At 43.0% G+C, this 17,354-nt stretch overlaps 1 protein-coding gene across 1 annotated transcript in view; it reads right to left on the bottom strand.

Annotated features, from left to right (window-relative positions):
• AOX1 (aldehyde oxidase 1) overlaps positions 1-17,354 on the bottom strand; it is a 75,578-nt gene that overhangs the window by 15,858 nt on the left and 42,366 nt on the right. Inside the window, exons 23-27 of the mRNA XM_077829642.1 lie at positions 16,849-16,936; positions 8,499-8,585; positions 6,677-6,868; positions 5,921-6,148; positions 3,012-3,107 (exon numbers count right to left, since the gene is read on the bottom strand). Coding sequence (XP_077685768.1) covers positions 3,012-3,107; positions 5,921-6,148; positions 6,677-6,868; positions 8,499-8,585; positions 16,849-16,936 — 691 coding nt within the window. The remainder of the gene's footprint in view (positions 1-3,011; positions 3,108-5,920; positions 6,149-6,676; positions 6,869-8,498; positions 8,586-16,848; positions 16,937-17,354) is intronic.

The following is a 17,354-nucleotide window of genomic DNA, read 5'->3' as shown; positions in this document are numbered from 1 at the left end:
CAGTAGGATTGAGATATGAAAATAGGCATCTTGAAGGTTGAGGGCTGTAAACCAGTCTCCCTGTTCCAATGTTGGAATGATCATTGACAAGGTGACCACCTTGAATTTTTGAGCCTCGATGAATTTGTTAGGAGCTGAGGTCTAGTGTGGGTCTCCAACCTCCCTTTTTTCTGGGTATTAGGAAATAACAAGAGTAGAACCCTTTGTCTCAAGATGCTGAGGTACTGGTTCTATGGCTCCTAACTGGAGGAAGCAATCTGTTTCTATTCATAGTAAACTCTTGTGAGAAGGGTCCCTGAAGAGGGATGCAGAAGGGTGTTGTGGAGGGAGGTAAGGAGGTAAAATGGATGGAGTACCCAGCTCAAACGATCTCTAGGACCCGTTGGTCTGAAATTATATATTCCCAGGCACTGCAGAGTGCTGCCAATCAGTGGCCAAATGGGTGTGGAATGATGGTTGGCTGTGTCAGTTGGGGGGGGAGTACTTTGACCTGTCCGTCAAAACAGCTTAGACGTAGAGGGCTGAGATGAAGATTGTGGGTCAGATGGTTTGCATTTAGGAAATTTCCCTTTCTTTCTTTGTGGCTTGTAGTGGCACTGAGGTTAGTACTGGGGCGCATTTGGTCTATGCTGGAATTGGGGACTAAATTGTCTCTTTTGTCCCAGTATATAGCTACCCAGTGACTGGAGGCTAGCCCTGCAGTCCCCCAGGGTATGAAGGGAGGCATCAGTCTTCTCAGTGAAGAGCTTCATGCCCTCAAATGGAAGGTGCTTAACCATGGACTGTACCTCCTTTGGGAAACCCAACAAAAGGAGCCATGACGCCAGAAGTGGAGATGGACCTAGCTGCTGTGTTGAAGGCAGATTACAGCGATATCTTTGGCACTAACTGGCCCTCCTGGATAATGGTCTTAAATGAGTCATGATATGCTTCTGGCATTGTCTCAATAAAGTCATTCAGTTTTATATAATCATATTTCACCATGAGGGGCTAATAGTTGGCAATAGAGAATTGTAGGGTGCCTGAGAAGTACGCTTCTCTGCCGAAAAGGTCAAGGCACTTCCAATCCCTATTGTAGGGAGTAGCTCTTGACTGGTGTTGTGAGCCACAGGAGTTAAGATGGAGTCCACCACATTGGAGTTGGATGGTAGGTGGGAAAATAGGAATTCAGATTCCTTGGCAGGGATGTAGTAATTTTTGTCAGCTTGCTTGCAGGTTGGCGCCATCGATCCTGAGATTTGCCACACTGTCTGTCGGGTCTAACATGGTCTCATTAATCAGGAGGGCAATCTTTGAGGAGGATGAAGAGTGGATGATGTCAAGGAGTTGATGGTAGGTGTTCTTGACTTTTTCCAATGGTATCTGGAGTGTTTCTGCCACCTTCTTCGCCAACTCCTGGAAGAGACAAAAGTTGTCTGCCAAAGATGGTGGAGGAGGCATGATGGCTTCGTCTGGAGAGGAGTATACAGTCCTTGGTGTCACTTCCTCCTCAGTACCGGTTTCCTGTTTCTCTATGTCTTGAGATGGTTCTGAAGCCTTGGATGCTGCAGCCAAGGGAGTGTGCCTCCAAGGTTCCTGGGCGAGGCTCAAAGCTTGAGAGGCTTATTGGTGTTGTGCCACGCAAGGGTCCCAATATGGCCACTGGAGTGGTCATGGCACCCCTGGGTGGCCATACCAAGGTGGGGCCATCTGTGACTATATCCTTGGGCTCTGTTGGTAATGAGCACCATATGGAGCTTGGGAGGAGTACTGCAAAACTACCTCTTCTGGCTCACTACAAACTAGGAGGCTAACTAACTACAGAAATGCAGATTAAAGTAATAGTCCTAGTGGACTGCAAATAGCGCTGTCTTTAGCCAGCGTGGTTGAGAAGAAACTGAAGGGGGTTAAGGCCACGCGCGCTGGCTAGCCTCGTGGGGCAGCACGAGGAGAGACAGTGCATGTGCAGGCCTAACAGACACTGCTACCAAAGTTATCCATTCAGCAGTGCAGGGATACAAACACACCTACAATGGAGCCCCTATAGGAACATTACTCAAAGAAGAACTGAGGGTGGTTCACCTATGCAGCTCTATATGGTTACGGTGCAGGGCAAAAGGCTGCATGGGTCACATGCACGGTCAGAAAGAACACTGCTAACTAAAATCTCGGATCTGAGGAACATGGGGTTCATGCACACCTAGAGTGGAGCACCCATGGGGACAATACTCGAAGACCAACAGGTTATATGAATCACTTTTCTGCTGCCAAAATCATCTTTCTGCTACTCAATGTGACTTCAATCCTTCAGCCAACATTCAAGCAGCAGCACAGGGAAAAGACTGAGAGATTTGGTGAGAAAGAAGATGTGCAATTCTCTCACACACAAAAAAAAAATAAAAAAAATAAAGCATGCTGTATGAATTTATAACCATTTGTTATGTACACTATCAACAGAGTTAATTTATTAACTTATGCACTGTACCTGCGGTAATTTTGAGATGTTCAATTGTATTATTTTTTTGATCTTATGAACTCCTCAATCCCCAATTGGTTAATAAAATACAAGTTCTGCTGCATTCCTTTTGTCTGTTTTGTTTATATAGTCGACGTGCTCCATGTGGCAATGACTGCATTTTACAACAGGTTTGTACAGTGCCAAACAAAAGGGGCCCAACACTGACCACAGCCTTCAGGCACTACTGTAATACAAATAAGTAATAGTAATAATAAGGTGGTTCCTGTAAGCTATTCGTCTTCTCTGCTTGCTCCCACTGTGGCCCTTAACAAAGCTGGCTATGGGAGCAGCTCACATACACAGGGCTTGTTTGCCTGCCAGAACAAGGGACTTTTCTCTGCTGCCATAACTCTGTTGATGTCAATAGAGTTATGCCAGAGAAGAATTTGTCTCTATCTGTGTTCACTATCTGTGTTCACAGTCTTGCTACAGCTTTTCCAATAACTAAACATCTGTTTAGCAGTGTTTGTCCATAGTACGTCTTTAGCACATGGCTAATATTTGATTTTGGTACCTGGATCATTTTGGTGTGAATGCCTTGTCCCATTTCAATTCCACCATGAGTTAGAAGCACAGAACCATCCATATAGATATGAACCAGAGCAGCAGCCTAAAGAGAGAGAGCAGAAATGGACTACTGAGTGCTGTTACTACCCTATGATTTAACGGAAAAAGGATCTGCATTTAACATGGGGCAATGCATCAAAAGCAGAAGGGATGGCGCCTTGAAGTGCATTGTGATTTTAGATGCTATAACCTTATCTGCTGAGACAGAATCAGAGGCCATTTGGAATTCCAGCATCAGCTCTGTCTCTACATTAAACTTCAAGTGAGGAGATATCAGTTTATGGAGGTTTGTTTCTCATGATGTTAGGAACACAAGGAAAGAAACTGAACTACATGGAATCATAGAACTGGAAGGGACCTTGAGAGGTCATCTAGTCCAGTCCCCTGCACTCATGGCAGGACTAAGTATTACCTAGACCATCCCTGACAGGAGTTTGTCCAACCTGCTCTTAAAAATCTCCAATGATGGAGATTTCACAACCTCCCTAGGCAATTTATTCCAGTGCTTAACCACCCTGACAGTTAGGAAGTTTCTCCTAGTGTCCAACCTAAACCACACTTGCTGCAATTTAAGCCCATTGCTTCTTGTCCTATCCTCAGAGGTTAAGAAAAACAATTTTTCTTCCTCCTCCTTGTAACAACTTTTTACGTACTTGAAAACTGTTATCATGTCCCCTCTTAGTCTTCTCTTTTCCAGACCAAACAAACCTAATTTTTTCAATCTTCCCTCAGAGGTCATGTTTTTTAGACCTTTAATCATTTTTGTTGCTCTTCTCTGGACTCTCTCCAAGTTGTCCACATCCTTCCTGAAATGTGGTGCCCAGAACTGGACACAATACTCCAGTTGAGGCCTAATCAGCGCAGAGTATAGCAGAAGAATTACTTCTCATGTCTTGCTTACAACACTCCTGCTAATACATCCCAGAACGATGTTCGCTTTTTTGGCAACAGTGTTACACTGTTGACTCATATTTAGCTTGTGGCCCACTATGACCCCCAGATTCCTTTCCGCAGTACTCCTTCCTAGGCAGTCATTTCCCATTTTGTATGTGTGCAACTGATTGTTCCTTCCCAAGTGGAGTACTTTGCATTTGTCCTTATTGAATTTCATCGTATTTACTTCAGACCATTTCTCCAGTTTGTCCAGATCATTTTGAATTATAATCCTATTCTCCAAAACACTTGCAACCCCTTCCAGCTACATAGTCTAGTCATTTCTAAAAATGGCTAGAGTCATCACATTTTTGCATAGCAATTATATGCTTTAATAAGGCATCCCCCTATCTGACACGCTCTCCTGTAGCAGGTTGCCACATATCAAGTGTGCCTTCCTCAGTTTCCCCTTAGACTAGCCATAAAAAGAACAGTCTCTCTTACTGTCAAATTCAAAGTCTCACCTCTGGGCATAATTTATTCATGTACATGTAAGACCCCTCATGGTAAAACTGTTCTCTTAATTCCCACAGTAAAATATATCAAGGTACAGTGATTTTCCATTCCTCTCTCCAGGACCATCACTTCCAGGTCATCCACACGTGAGTCCACCAGCACTTGGCTCTCAGTTCTTTTCTGTCCTTGTTCCAGAGCCCCACACTCCCAGCCATCCACCTGAGTGTGACCAGTCTCATGATTCTTCTACCCAACACACAGTCCAATGATTCAGCCCTTTTCAGCCTCCCAGCGCTGGCTCTATGGCTCAGAAAGATTAGCAGGCCAACTCCTCTGCTAGTCTCCTAGCTTTTAGCCCTCTCCAGTCTCCTGGGACTGGCCCCTCTACTGGTCTCCTAGCCAATTCCTCCCTATTCCCAGGCAGGGACTGGAAACCTTTCTGTTCTCTGCAGTGTCCTTGTCTCTCCCAGGCAGCTGCCACCTGCTGCTTTTATTGCTCTGCTTTCTCAGGCATTTCTCTGGATCTGACTCACCAGATCTCCAACTCACCTGGTCTTCTCCCCTCTAGGGTTCAGGTGCTCTCTGAAGCCTAAATGGGTGTCAACTGACTGTCACCCTGTGACAGATGTTTATATAAAAACATTGCTGCAAGTTCTATTTTCTCTCTTGTTAATGTTTTCAAGCCTCTGGACTTTTTGGGGAGCCATGAATTGGATAGACTGACAGTACTGGTCAGAGCCAGTTGAGTCCTGAATGGGGTTTCCTTCCAACCCCCACAACTCAGCCATAAACTGCATCACAGTCTGCAATAGACCCTGTGAATAAAATGTTGAGGAGAGGCTGCAAATTGGGTGTGACATTCTGTCACCTTCTGGATTGATTTATTTTTCAGTGTATAAAAGGTGATTATCGAACAAGATCTGAACACATCCCCAACATTAAACATACCACACAAGTCATCAATATGTATTAAATCTCCTCCTCCAACTCTCTTTTCCTAACGCTTACCCCCAATGACCTGCAAATGATAAGCATGAAAAAGCAGCTTTCCCTAGTGCCCAAAGTTCAACAGGCTTGGGTTCAGGGGGGAGAAAATTCTAGAGGTGAGAACACTTTGAAGACAATGTCTTGCCTTCAGTACCCAAAAACTTAAACTTAGACACTGGTAGTAAGAGGCCTTCATCTGTTCTTATCCTATGTAGTATGTTACAGGGAAGCTAGCCATGGCTCAAACTACATGGGCTTTACAGATCAAAATTAACACCTTTGATTGCACCTGGAAGCGACTCAGAAGCTGATGCAGCCTATGGATAACAGGTGTTAGGATGTGGACAAGTATTCATCTGGGATTAAAGTTACGGTATATTTTTTGTTATCTAAACTAGGTAAAATTTAGCCTTCCAAGGGTGAAAGGCTTAGGCCATTGTGTTAGTCAGCATTTTTAAAGCTGCTTTAAAGCCAACTGACCTGACTTAGAAAACGCGTGAACAAGCCAAATGGAAACTTCATGGGAATAATGGCAATCCCCTTCTTCTTCCAGTAATTTTGCTTGTTAAATTCTTCCACAGCTGTTTTCCTGCTGTAGTATTCAGACTTCTCCATACATTCATTCCAACACCTTACCAGGTTCTCTGGATCAAGCTCTTGAAAGTAGCATAATTGTTCAGTTTCTTTGTACATGTTTATTTCTCTAACCTGAAACAGGAGAATTAACCCAGATCATACAATCTTCATAAAAGCAGACTACTACTTTTGGGATTAGCGGTCAAATAGTAAGCAAAATGCTTTCTTGAGTATTTTCATGATTACTCATGACAAGCTGGGTAAAGCATGACAGTGGGGCCATATTATTCATTTTTGAAAGCAGTCAAACTCTGAGTGGGAAATATTTTAAAATTTTAGCACAATTTCATCCAGAAAGTCATACCCACAATGTTTTGTTTTGTTACTCTCATCTTTAAAATATTTTAGTCATTCAATCTGGAAACAGACAAAATACCATGTGACTCAGGTGACCAGTCACAAAATCAAGAGTAACTAATAGCAACAAACACTTTGTAGTGAATTCGGGACTTGTAAACGATTAGTTCTAGCTAGTCAGCCAACCCAGGAGTTCTCAAATATTTCATTGTGTGGGCCACACTTTAACACAGGTTGCACAGTACAAAAGAGTAAAAAAAAATAAACTGTTTCATTTCAATGCTAATAATCCTTTTTCCTTACCTTTTCTGGTGATAAATCACTTTTGGCTGCAATGGCTGTTATCCAGGATTCTGTAATCAGTCCTGACTGTGGGAAACCAAAACCTCGGAACGCTGTGTTTGACGGCAAGTTCGTCTTGCAGGCGCGACTGCAGCTCCGCAGGTTGGGAATCTTGTAAGCATTATCCATTTTTAGTAAGACTACCTCTGCTACCTTGAGTATGGGAACAGGTACAGCTAAACATCAGAACAGCTCTTCCCTTAAAATTACATTCACATTTAAACTAATAAACATTCCTCCTCTTAGAGAAAGGACTTGGACTTGAGACAATTCGGACAATAGAAGAATATTTTAAGCTTTTATTTTTTTATTTTTAAAGTTTCTATAAATCCTATGTAACAAGAATACTCTACACTCATTACATCTACATTTCCCACATAGCATGATCTTACATTTCAATAGTTTTGTTAGCATATGCAAGGAACGTAGTAGACACAATAGCAGTTGATATATAATTAGTGAGCTACAATAGTCGCTCCATAGTTAAGGCTGCAAATGAAATTCCATTATAAGCCTGATTTTGGCCTAAGTCTAAAAATTTACAAAAATTCATATAAATCTAAAAAACTGTAGTTTAGATCTGGGCCTGAAGCAAAAATTTTCCACATAATTTGAAATGAACTGGACAAAGGGATCTAAGGATGTGCAGAGTTAAAGTTCATTTCTCAAAGAAGCCACGACTACAAAAGTCTTTTAACTTTGGTTTTTGTTTTCATATTTGTTTATTTTTCTACAAACCTGAAAAAAAACAAACACCCAAACCCCACAAGAGAGAGAAAACTTTGTTTACTGGACTGTCCAGGCTGGGTTCTAATACTCAGCACCAAAACGTAGTTGATTAAACTCTACCTTTAAAAAAATGATAAACTGTTTTAGTTTAATGCATAACCAGGAACTGTTGGTTCCCCCACATGAAGTGTAGAGAAGTGTAACCATAGTTCTGCATTTCCTGGGTTTCTAAAGCATAAGGGTTTGTTTTTAATACTAATATTCTTGAAAGATATTACTGCACTCCCATCACAGAGAAGAGCCTGCAATCTTAACTTTGCTATAATGAAACTTTCAATATGATGATAAATTAAAACATTATTCACAGAATATAGGTAACCCTAATGCCCCATGGGCAAATTTTGGCTTTGAATGTGCAAATAACTCCTATTGATGTCAGCAGAAATGGCACATATATATCCAATGGGACAACTGGTCTTTAAGAATCGAATTGTTACTGGGTGTGGTGTCTATCTATCTATATAGTCAGTGGTAACAGGTATATGAATTCAAATGTACAATTGGGGGACGATGGGGAAAGGAGGGAGGGCTGAGTAGTATCTGTGTGAGGACTGAATTATCCTGCTGAGTGTGAGTGAAAGACTGCTGGCAATCTCAGGTAGTTTTTAATATTCTAAGCACTATGGAGATTTTCCCATTGTCAGAACCTTCCAGATTCCCTGTGGCCATAAAATGATTGTGCAGACTGTGGGGCATAGGACATTTGTGGGGAATAGACTATTAGCTACCACCATAACTTGAACCTAACTCTGAGTAATATTCCATTAAGAGAATGTGTGAGGAAATGCCAAAAGGGAACACTGAGCTAGGTCAGGAGAGGTAGTTTCTCTTATGGGGGCCTTTTCCGACACACACTCAGAATCCCCACAACACAGGCTAGAAGGACAATCCTACAAGAAGTGAGCCAAAGAACCTGACCTTCCACAATGTTTCCAGCAAACAATTCCTCCCATGTTACTAGACTAGAAAATCTGCCCCTTTATAAAACCCTTACCAGAATAGAGTCATCAGGCGTGCATCCTCCATTAATATAGTATTTGGCATCTGCAGCCATGATCCTACCATCATTCATGAAGCCAACCTAAAATGGATTAATATAGATGTCTTAGACTTGTTCAGTCCTTGAACTACTCTTTACTTGTCCCACCACACAGGACAGAAAGTATAAATACAAACATTACCATCATCTCTTTTTTCCAACACCAAGGTTGAGCAGAGCTGATCTTACTCATTTTGTCAGTTTTTTGGTTTAAGAAAGTACATATACGGCCAGCAACCTCAAGTCTAGGCAGCCCCTTTCTGTTCACTACTCACTGAGAGTACCTGGGTTGTACCATGAGAAAGCTGGAGAGAGACATTGGGTTTGTGGCCTGGTCAGGTTGCTGCTCCCACCACGGGGTTGGCCCTGTCAATGTTTCACTTGCCAGCAGAATCTGCTAGCAGGAATCTACTCACTGTATGCAACTCACAAGTACAAACAGGTTATACATTTTGCAACTAAATGTCAATTACACAATTAAGGCTATATTGTGCCACTAATTTTTAAGCAAAACGCTGTTGAACCCAGGGGGAAATGGGTTGTTAAGCAACAGACTTTCCAAACTCCCAGTTGTGACCTGCATCAGTCCAGTACATACCACAAGTTTCTTTTGTCTAGCAATGTGCACCTCAATGGAATGGGATGTTGCTGGAAAGTCTAATGTCTTCCTGTGCCTTCCCCTGGAGATGGCTGATTAGTGTGCTGTGCCACAATTAGTAAATGCTAATGTTTAAAGTGAAGTTCTAGTCTGAGAAGTGATTGTAAAAAAATGGCACCTTCTTATTCAGCAGATCTGCAGCTTGGTTCTTGCTCTGGGCAGGCCGCAGACTATACCCTTTGAACCCATTGACCAAAAACCCCATAACTCACCTGAGCTGTAAATGGTGTTCTTCAAGCTGCGTTGCACATGTCTATTCCACATTAGGTGTGGGCACTCAGTACATTGTAGCTGGAGATTTGCAGTGTACATGCCCCATGCATCCTCATATATTCAGTCAGGGGCACAAACGGAAGAGCTTCCCCAACCCACTCCAGTGCCTTCGCACTGGATTCATAATGATAATTGACTCCAAAGTAGAGGGGAAGGAGGGAATGCTGTGGAATAGACATGCGCAACACATCTCAAAGAACAACAGTTACATACAGGTAAGTCACTTTTTTCTTCGAGTGACTGGAGTGTCTACTCCACATGAGATGACTCTCAAGCAGTACTGCACAGAGGATGAGCTCAGAGTTTACTGAAACAGCAACTGCAGAACAGCCTTTCCAAAGCCTAAATCATCTCTGGAGGCTGATGCTATGGCATAATGCCTGGCAAAGGTGTGTCCTGAAGACCAAGTCATGGCTTTGCTGATAGCAGCAGCTGGAACATTGTTTAGGAAAAGCTACTGTGGCTTGTAGAATGTTCTGACAGTTTCAAAGGTGGCACAGATTTGACAATGTCGTAACACAAAGATATGCAAGAGGTAATCCAACTGAAAATCCTCTGTGCTGGAACTGCTAGCCCTCTCATCCTTTCCGCATAAGAAACAACCAAGCAAGATGAGGAGTGGAAGGGCTTAGTCCCGTTCAAATAAAAGGTAAGGGTCCAGTGAACTTCCAGTTTATGAACTCTTTCCTCATCCTTGTCCATGTGTGGCTTGGGAAAGAAAGTAGGTAAGTGATTGGTCTGGTTGAGATGGGAATCTGAGACTATCTTTGTCAGGAATGTGGGGTGAGGTCTCAGAGAAACCTTCTCTTTATAAAAAATTGTATAAGTGCCTGAAATTTTCCAGCTCTCCTAGCACATGTGAAGTCCACTAGAAAAGCTACCTTAGCTGATAAGTATGAAAGGGCTCATCAAACTAAAGGTTCAAAGGGTTGACCCATTAGCGCTGATGACTCCAAAGTTCAAATTCCAGGGAGAAGATGAATCTTTCAGTGGTGCATGAAGCCTGTTTATTCCTTTTAAAAATCAGATTGTCACAGGGTTAGAAAATACAGACCGACCTTGGACTGGAGGGTGAAAGACTGACAGTACAGGCAGGTGCATTTTCAGAAAACTGACTGACAGGCCTGTCTCTTTCAGATGAAGCAAATACTCTAGAACATCTTGAGCCTCGGTCTCTGAAGAGGGTATATTCTGTGGCTTGTGCAGAGCAAGAACCATTTCCATTTGTGCAGGTAAAGGATCCTGGTGGACTGTTTCCTGCTGTTCAGTAAGATGTTCTGGACTGCCAGTGAACAAACCTTTTCCTCAGAGTCTAGCCAGTCAGCAGCCATGTCATGAGGGTTGGGATGTAAAAGGTGGCAGTGACTCTAGAATACAATGTCCTTGTTCTGAGGTAGAACCAGAATCAGCTCAACTGATAACCTCTAGAGATCTGAAAACCACTGCTGCGTTGGCCACGCGGGTGCTATTAAGATGTGATGAAGTCGGAATGTTCTTAATGTTTTCTTCAAATACTGTGTGGGTGCCTCAGTTTCCCCTATGCCTTTCTTAAGTATCTAGGTAGTGGGATAGGGGTGTGTGATTGTTCCAGAGCCCTAGAGGGTGAGTGTGATGCTATCTGCACAGAGAACAGCCAACACTCTGTCTCCTGGCAACTAATGGCCTGGATCCCTCCCTTGCAAAGGTGCCAACTGAAGGTGTTGGAGAACAAAGAGATCAGGTGGCCTCCTGGCCCGGGAAAGAGACAAAGGCCAAGGGGGGGCTTCAGTTTAGAGCTGGCTGGGGAAATGGAGGGAGGCCCAGAACTGGGTTCTGGGCTCCCTAATTCCCCCATGATGGACCTGACTGAGGGGTCCTGTTCTCTGTACCTCCAAGCTCTGTTTTAGACAGTGTTCCTGTTGTCTAATAAACCTTCTCTTTTACCGGCTGGCTGAGAGTCACACCTGACTGTGGAGTTAGGGTGCAGGGCCCTCTGGCTTCCCCAGGAGCCCCACCTGTGCGGACTCGCTGTGGGAAGCACACGGTGTGAAAAGGGGATGCTGAATGCTCCAAGGTCAGGCCCAGGAAGGTCGAAGCTGTGTAAGCTTCTTGCCCTGGAGACAGTCTGCTCACAGACAGGAGGCTCCCCCAGAGTCCAGACTGGCTTCGTATGGAGTAGTTCCGGAGCATCGCCCAGGGACTCCGTGACATAAGATCATTGTGGCATGGTTCTGTTTCAATGTGAAGATTACCGTGGGAACCAAAGGAACAAGAGGGAAAACATACAACAAACATGACATCCATTGGAGCAAGAAGGCGTACGTGAGTGACCCTAGGCTGTGACCCACCCTGGAGAGGAACTGATGGCACTTTCTGTTCTGCTTCATGGTGAATAAATCTATGGTGGGTTTCCCCCAGGCCTGGAAGACAGCTTTTACTACATCGGTTCTCAGAAACCAATAATGGCCTGCTGAACCGCCTGCTGAGGTGGTGAGCCATGCAATTCTGAAGACCTGGCAGATGAGACACTGAGTATTCTCTTGTTCAGAATGCAGAAATTCCACAGCCTGACAGCCTGTTGGCAAAGCTGATCAAATCCCTGTCTGTTCAGGTAGAACATTGCTGTAGAATTGTCTGTTACGATGTGCACACCCTTGCCCCTGATTTGATGTAAAAAGTCTTGACATGCTTAGAGAATTGCCCTCAGTTCCAGCACATTTATGTGTAAAGATAACTCTTCATCTGTCTACAGGCCTTAAGCCCGGAGAGCCCCCAGATGTGCACTCTGATCTAAGGAAGACACATATGTATGCAACTTGGAACAAATTTTGAAAGAGAAAGTAGTTAAGGACATAGCAGTTAACAGTAATTGGGATAAAATATGATATAGTTTTATAAAAGGTAGATTGTGCCAGACCAACGTGATCTCCTTCTTGGAGAAGATAACTGATTTTTCAGACAAAGGAAATGCAGTAGATCTAATCTACCTGGATTTCAGTAAGGCATTTTATATAGTTCCACATGGGAAATTATTAGTTAAATTGGAGATGAAGGGGGTTAATATGAGAACTGAAAGGTGGAGAAGGAACTGGCTAAAGGGGAGACTACAAGGGGTCACACTGAAAGGAGAACTGTCAGGCTGAGGGATGTTACTAGTGGAGTTCCTCAGGGACTGGTCTTGGGACCAATCTTATTTAACATTTTTATTACTGACCTTGGCACAAAGAGTGGGAATGTGCTAATAAAATTTGTGGGTGACACAAAGTTGGGAGGTATTGCCAATACGGAGGAGGACTGGAATATCATACAACATGATCTGGACAACCACGTAAACTGGAGTAATAGAAATAGGATGAAATTTAATAGTGCAAACTGCAAGGTTATGCATTTAGGGACTAACAACAAGAATTTTTGCTATAAGCTGGGGACATATCAGTTGGAAGTGACAGAAGAGGAGAAAGACCTGGGTGTATAGGTTTCAGAGTAGCAGCCGTGTTAGTCTGTATTCGCAAAAAGAAAAGGAGTACTAGTCTCTAAGGTGCCACTAGTACTCCTTTTCTTTCTGGGTGTATAGGTTGATCACAGGATGACTATGAGCTGCCAGTGTGATGTGGCCATAAAAAAGGATAATGCAGTCCTAGGATGCCTCAGCTGAGGTATTTCCAGCAGAGACAAGGAGGTGTTAGTACCATTATACAAAGCACTGATGAGACCTTGTCTGGAATACTGTATGCAATTCTGGTCTCCAATGTTTAAGAAAGATGAATTCAAACTGGAACAGGTGCAGAGAAGGGCTACAAGGATGATCCGAGGTATAGAAAACCTACTTTACGAGAGGAGACTCAAAAAGCTTGGCTTGTTTAGCATAACCAAAAGAAGACTGAGGGAAGATGATTGCTCTCTATAAGGTGCCATGGGCTAAGAGGGAAGGCCCTCTCATGGATCAGTAACTGGTTAAAAGATAGGAAACAAAAGGTTGGAATAAATGGTCAGTTTTCAGAATGGAGAGAGGTAAATAGTAGTGTCCCACAGTGGTTTGTACTGGGACCAGTACTGTACAACATATTCATAAATGACCTGGAAAAGGGGTAAATAGGTGGCAAAATTTGCAGATGATGCAAAACAACTCAAGATAGTTAAGACCAAAGCAGATTGCAAAGAGTTACAAAGGGACAAAATTGGGTGACTGGGCAACAAAATGGCAGATGAAATTCAATGTTGATAATGGCAAAGTAATGCAAAGTAAGTCCCCAATTTATAGCAAAAACATAATCCCAATTTATACATATAAAATGATGGGGTCTAAATTAGCTTTACCACTCAAGAAAGAGATCTTGGAGTCATTGTGGATAGTTCTCTGAAAACATCTACTCAATGTGCAGTGGCAGTCAAAAAAACCTAAAAATGTTGGGAATCATTAGGAAAGGAATAGAAAATAAGACAGAAATATCATATTGCCTCTATATAAATCCATGGTACACCCACATCTTGAATAATGCATGCAGATGTGGTTGCCCTGTCTAAAAAAAAAAAAAAATTGGAATTGGAAAAGGTTCAGAAAAGGGCAACAAAAATGATCAGGGGGATGAAACAGCTTCTATATGAGGAGAGATTAATAAGACTGGGACTTTTCAGCTTGGAAAAGAGACAACTAAGGGGAGATATGATAGAGGTCTATAAAATCATGACTGGTGCGGAGAAAGTAAATAAGGAAGTGTTATTTACTCCTCATAACACAAGAACTAGGGGTGAAATTAATAGGCACACGTTTAAAACAAACAAAAGGAAGTATTTCTTCACACAACGCACAGTCAAACTGTGGAACTTTGCCAGAGGATGTTGTGAAGGCCAAGCCTATAACAGGGTTAAAAAAAAAAACTAGATAAATTCATGGAGGACAGATCCATCAATGGCTGTTAGCAAGGATAGGAAGGGATGGTGTCTGTAGTCTCTCTTTGCCAGAAGCTGGGAATGGGCAACCGGAGATGGATCACTTGATAATTACCTGTTCTGTTCATTCCCTCTAAAGCACCTGGCATTGGCCACTGTCGGAAGACAGGATACTAGGCTAGATGGACCATTGATCTGACCCAGTATGGCCATTCTTATATTCTTATGCAAATATATCAGAGGGATAAGTACCAGAGAGGGAGAGGAGTTATTTAAGTTACCCGCCAATGTGGTCACAAGAACAAATGGGTACAAACTGGCCATCAACAAGTTTAGGTTTGTAATTAGATGAAGGTTCTTAACCACCAGTGGAGTGAAGTTCCGGAACAGCCCTCCCAGAAAAGCACTGGGAACAAAAAACTTCATTGGTTCTGTGGCCTGCAGGATGTCAGATTAGATGAGGACGATCGTCTCTTTTGACCTTAAAGTCTATGAGTCTGTGACAAGAGCATGGTGGGAAGGGGAGGTGAGAAAGATACTCTGGTAGATATTAGAATGGTTTCTCCACCAGTCCAATAAGGACAGAACCCTGACATGTGAATCAGCATGTCCAGTAGGTATCTTGATTGACAATAGACAGACTTCAACCATTCCTGCAAGCACCTCTGGCGAAGTCTGGCATGTTGAGTTACGTACATTCAAAGGCCATATGCCCCAAAAGCCTCAGACAAGTTCTTAAAATAGTCTGAGGGTGGGATTGGAGGGAGTTGCAAAGATCTAGAATAACCTGAAACCTGGCCTGTGGAAAAGAAGCCATTTCCACCGCTGAACTGAGTACTGCCCTAATGAATTTGATTCTGGGTAAAGAGTTGATTTGTCCTTGTTTATAGTCAGGCCCAGCTAGCTGAACAGAGACTGGATCCCAATAAGACTACCCTCCACCTGTTCCTGGAACAACCTCAAAATAACCAGTCATCCAGATACATGAATACCTTAATGCCAGTCTTCCTGAGGTGAGCTACTACCTTGGTCATGCATTTTATAAATACTCTGGGAGCTGATGATAGGCTCTGTAAAAGGAAGGACTGTAAACTGGTACTAAAAGGTCTGCCATCACAAACCTGAGGAATCTTTTGTGGCTCTGGTGGGGATAGCCACTTGGAAATAGGCATCTAGCAAATCAAGAGCAGCACACCAACCTTTGGGATCCTGGGAGGACTAGTGGAGGTGTTATGCGGTCTACAAACCCCACATAAAACGCAGGCAGGAAGGGGTTAAGAATCCTCCCTACCTGCAGTCAGCAAAAACTACCCCATGCTGGCTCAGCTGTGGGAAATGTCAATTATGAAGAGACAAGACCACAGCTGCTGTAGCTAATGAGGGGAAGCTCATGTATAAAGAGGGAGGAACAGGATGAGAAGTAACAGATGAGCTTGGGACTTGAAGAGGACAACAATTCTCTACCAGAGGCACTCACACCAGGCTGCCTCTGAGACACTTATAACCCTCTGGAAGTACAAGGGAGGTAGACAGAGATGAAAGCCTTGACAGCCAAAGGTTTTCTAACTCTTATGTTTATAGACTCTGCCTTTTTTATTGATTTGATTTAAGTCAGTGTTGCCCAGGTTAAGAACTGACCAGGCTACCTTGTCCATCACTGCTGACAAGAAGCCAGGATCTTCTATAAAAGTTTTTACTAATAATCAGGTCAGAAAGAGGCCTTGGGCGAAGTAGATGTTGTCTTCAGTAGCTGGAGGGCTGGGCTGTAACCAGAGGTGCTGTTTTTCCTGACTGATTCTGTGTTTATATAAAAACCTAGTGGTTCTTCCGTTTGAACCTGTGCACAGCAAGACCTCAAGTGTAAACCTGTGCAGAGAAACTTTGTTGGGCCAAAGACTCTTTATGCCTTCCAGTTTCCGGAGAGAAAGAAATAAAGGGAGAAATTATGGGAGGAAGAAGACATGCAAAGAGTAGAAAGAAATGAAATCAGAGATGTAGGCATGAGTGAGGAGGCAGAGTTAAAGTTGGTTAGCAGACCTTACCTCTGAATTTCCTGACTAAGAGTCTCACATTAAGGCTGAATTAAAAGAGCTGTTTGCATTAATAGACCAACTAGTTAAAAACAACATTAACTAGTAGTAAGGATAAGATTTTGTCACAGAGATCACAGATTCCGTTACTTTCAGAAACCTCTGTGATATTTTCAGCTTCAGCCCTGTTCCCTGAAGTGGGATGGCTAGAGCTGTCAGCCAGCAGAGGCCCTGGAGCTGTGAGCTGCTGCGGGTGATGAGGGCTCTTGAGCTCTGAGCCACTGCAGGTGGTGGGGACCCTGGAGCTCCGAGCTGCTGAGGCTTTTGTGAATTTTTGTTTATTGCTCATGACCTGTCCGTGACTTTTATTAAAAATAACCAGGACAAAATCTTAATCTTAACTGGTGGTACTGGCAAAATCCCATTCACATAAAGTGGACTGATGGGTTGGGCACAGCATTTTTCTTCCACTTACTTTATATTTTCCAACAAGAGGGTGTCGGCCCCCTGTGATTAACATATCATCCCCCCGGTCCAGGATAAAACGAACTGCATGACCAGTTCTAAATTCAAAATGAAAAAAAGGGAAGGAGGGTTACGCTTCAGACAAAGTTATGGATGCTACTAAAAGGATGGCTATTTCCCAGGGGCCCAAATCTAGCAGAGTACAAAGGATGTGTTTAAATTTAAGCATTGACTTAAGTGCTTTGGTGAACAGGGATGGCCTGAAGCACCTGCTTAATTTTAATGGGATTACTTGTGCATAAAGTATGCGCTACTTGTGTGCTTTGCTGGGTCCAGACCCATGACAGAGAATCTTCTTTTCCCTTTTTGAAAAACAGTGAGTTAACTAAGTGTAACTTTCTTGTGTAGACACTTATTTTGGTTTTAAGAATGCCTTATATCAATTTAGCTTGAGTCAGTAAGGAATCAACCTAGGCTAAATCAATATAACACTCTTAAAACCAAAATGAGTGTGTC

This window comes from Eretmochelys imbricata, chromosome 11 (genome assembly GCF_965152235.1).
Source record: "Eretmochelys imbricata isolate rEreImb1 chromosome 11, rEreImb1.hap1, whole genome shotgun sequence".
NCBI classification, from domain to species: domain Eukaryota; kingdom Metazoa; phylum Chordata; order Testudines; family Cheloniidae; genus Eretmochelys; species Eretmochelys imbricata.
This window is presented reverse-complemented; position numbering and strand designations above follow the sequence as displayed.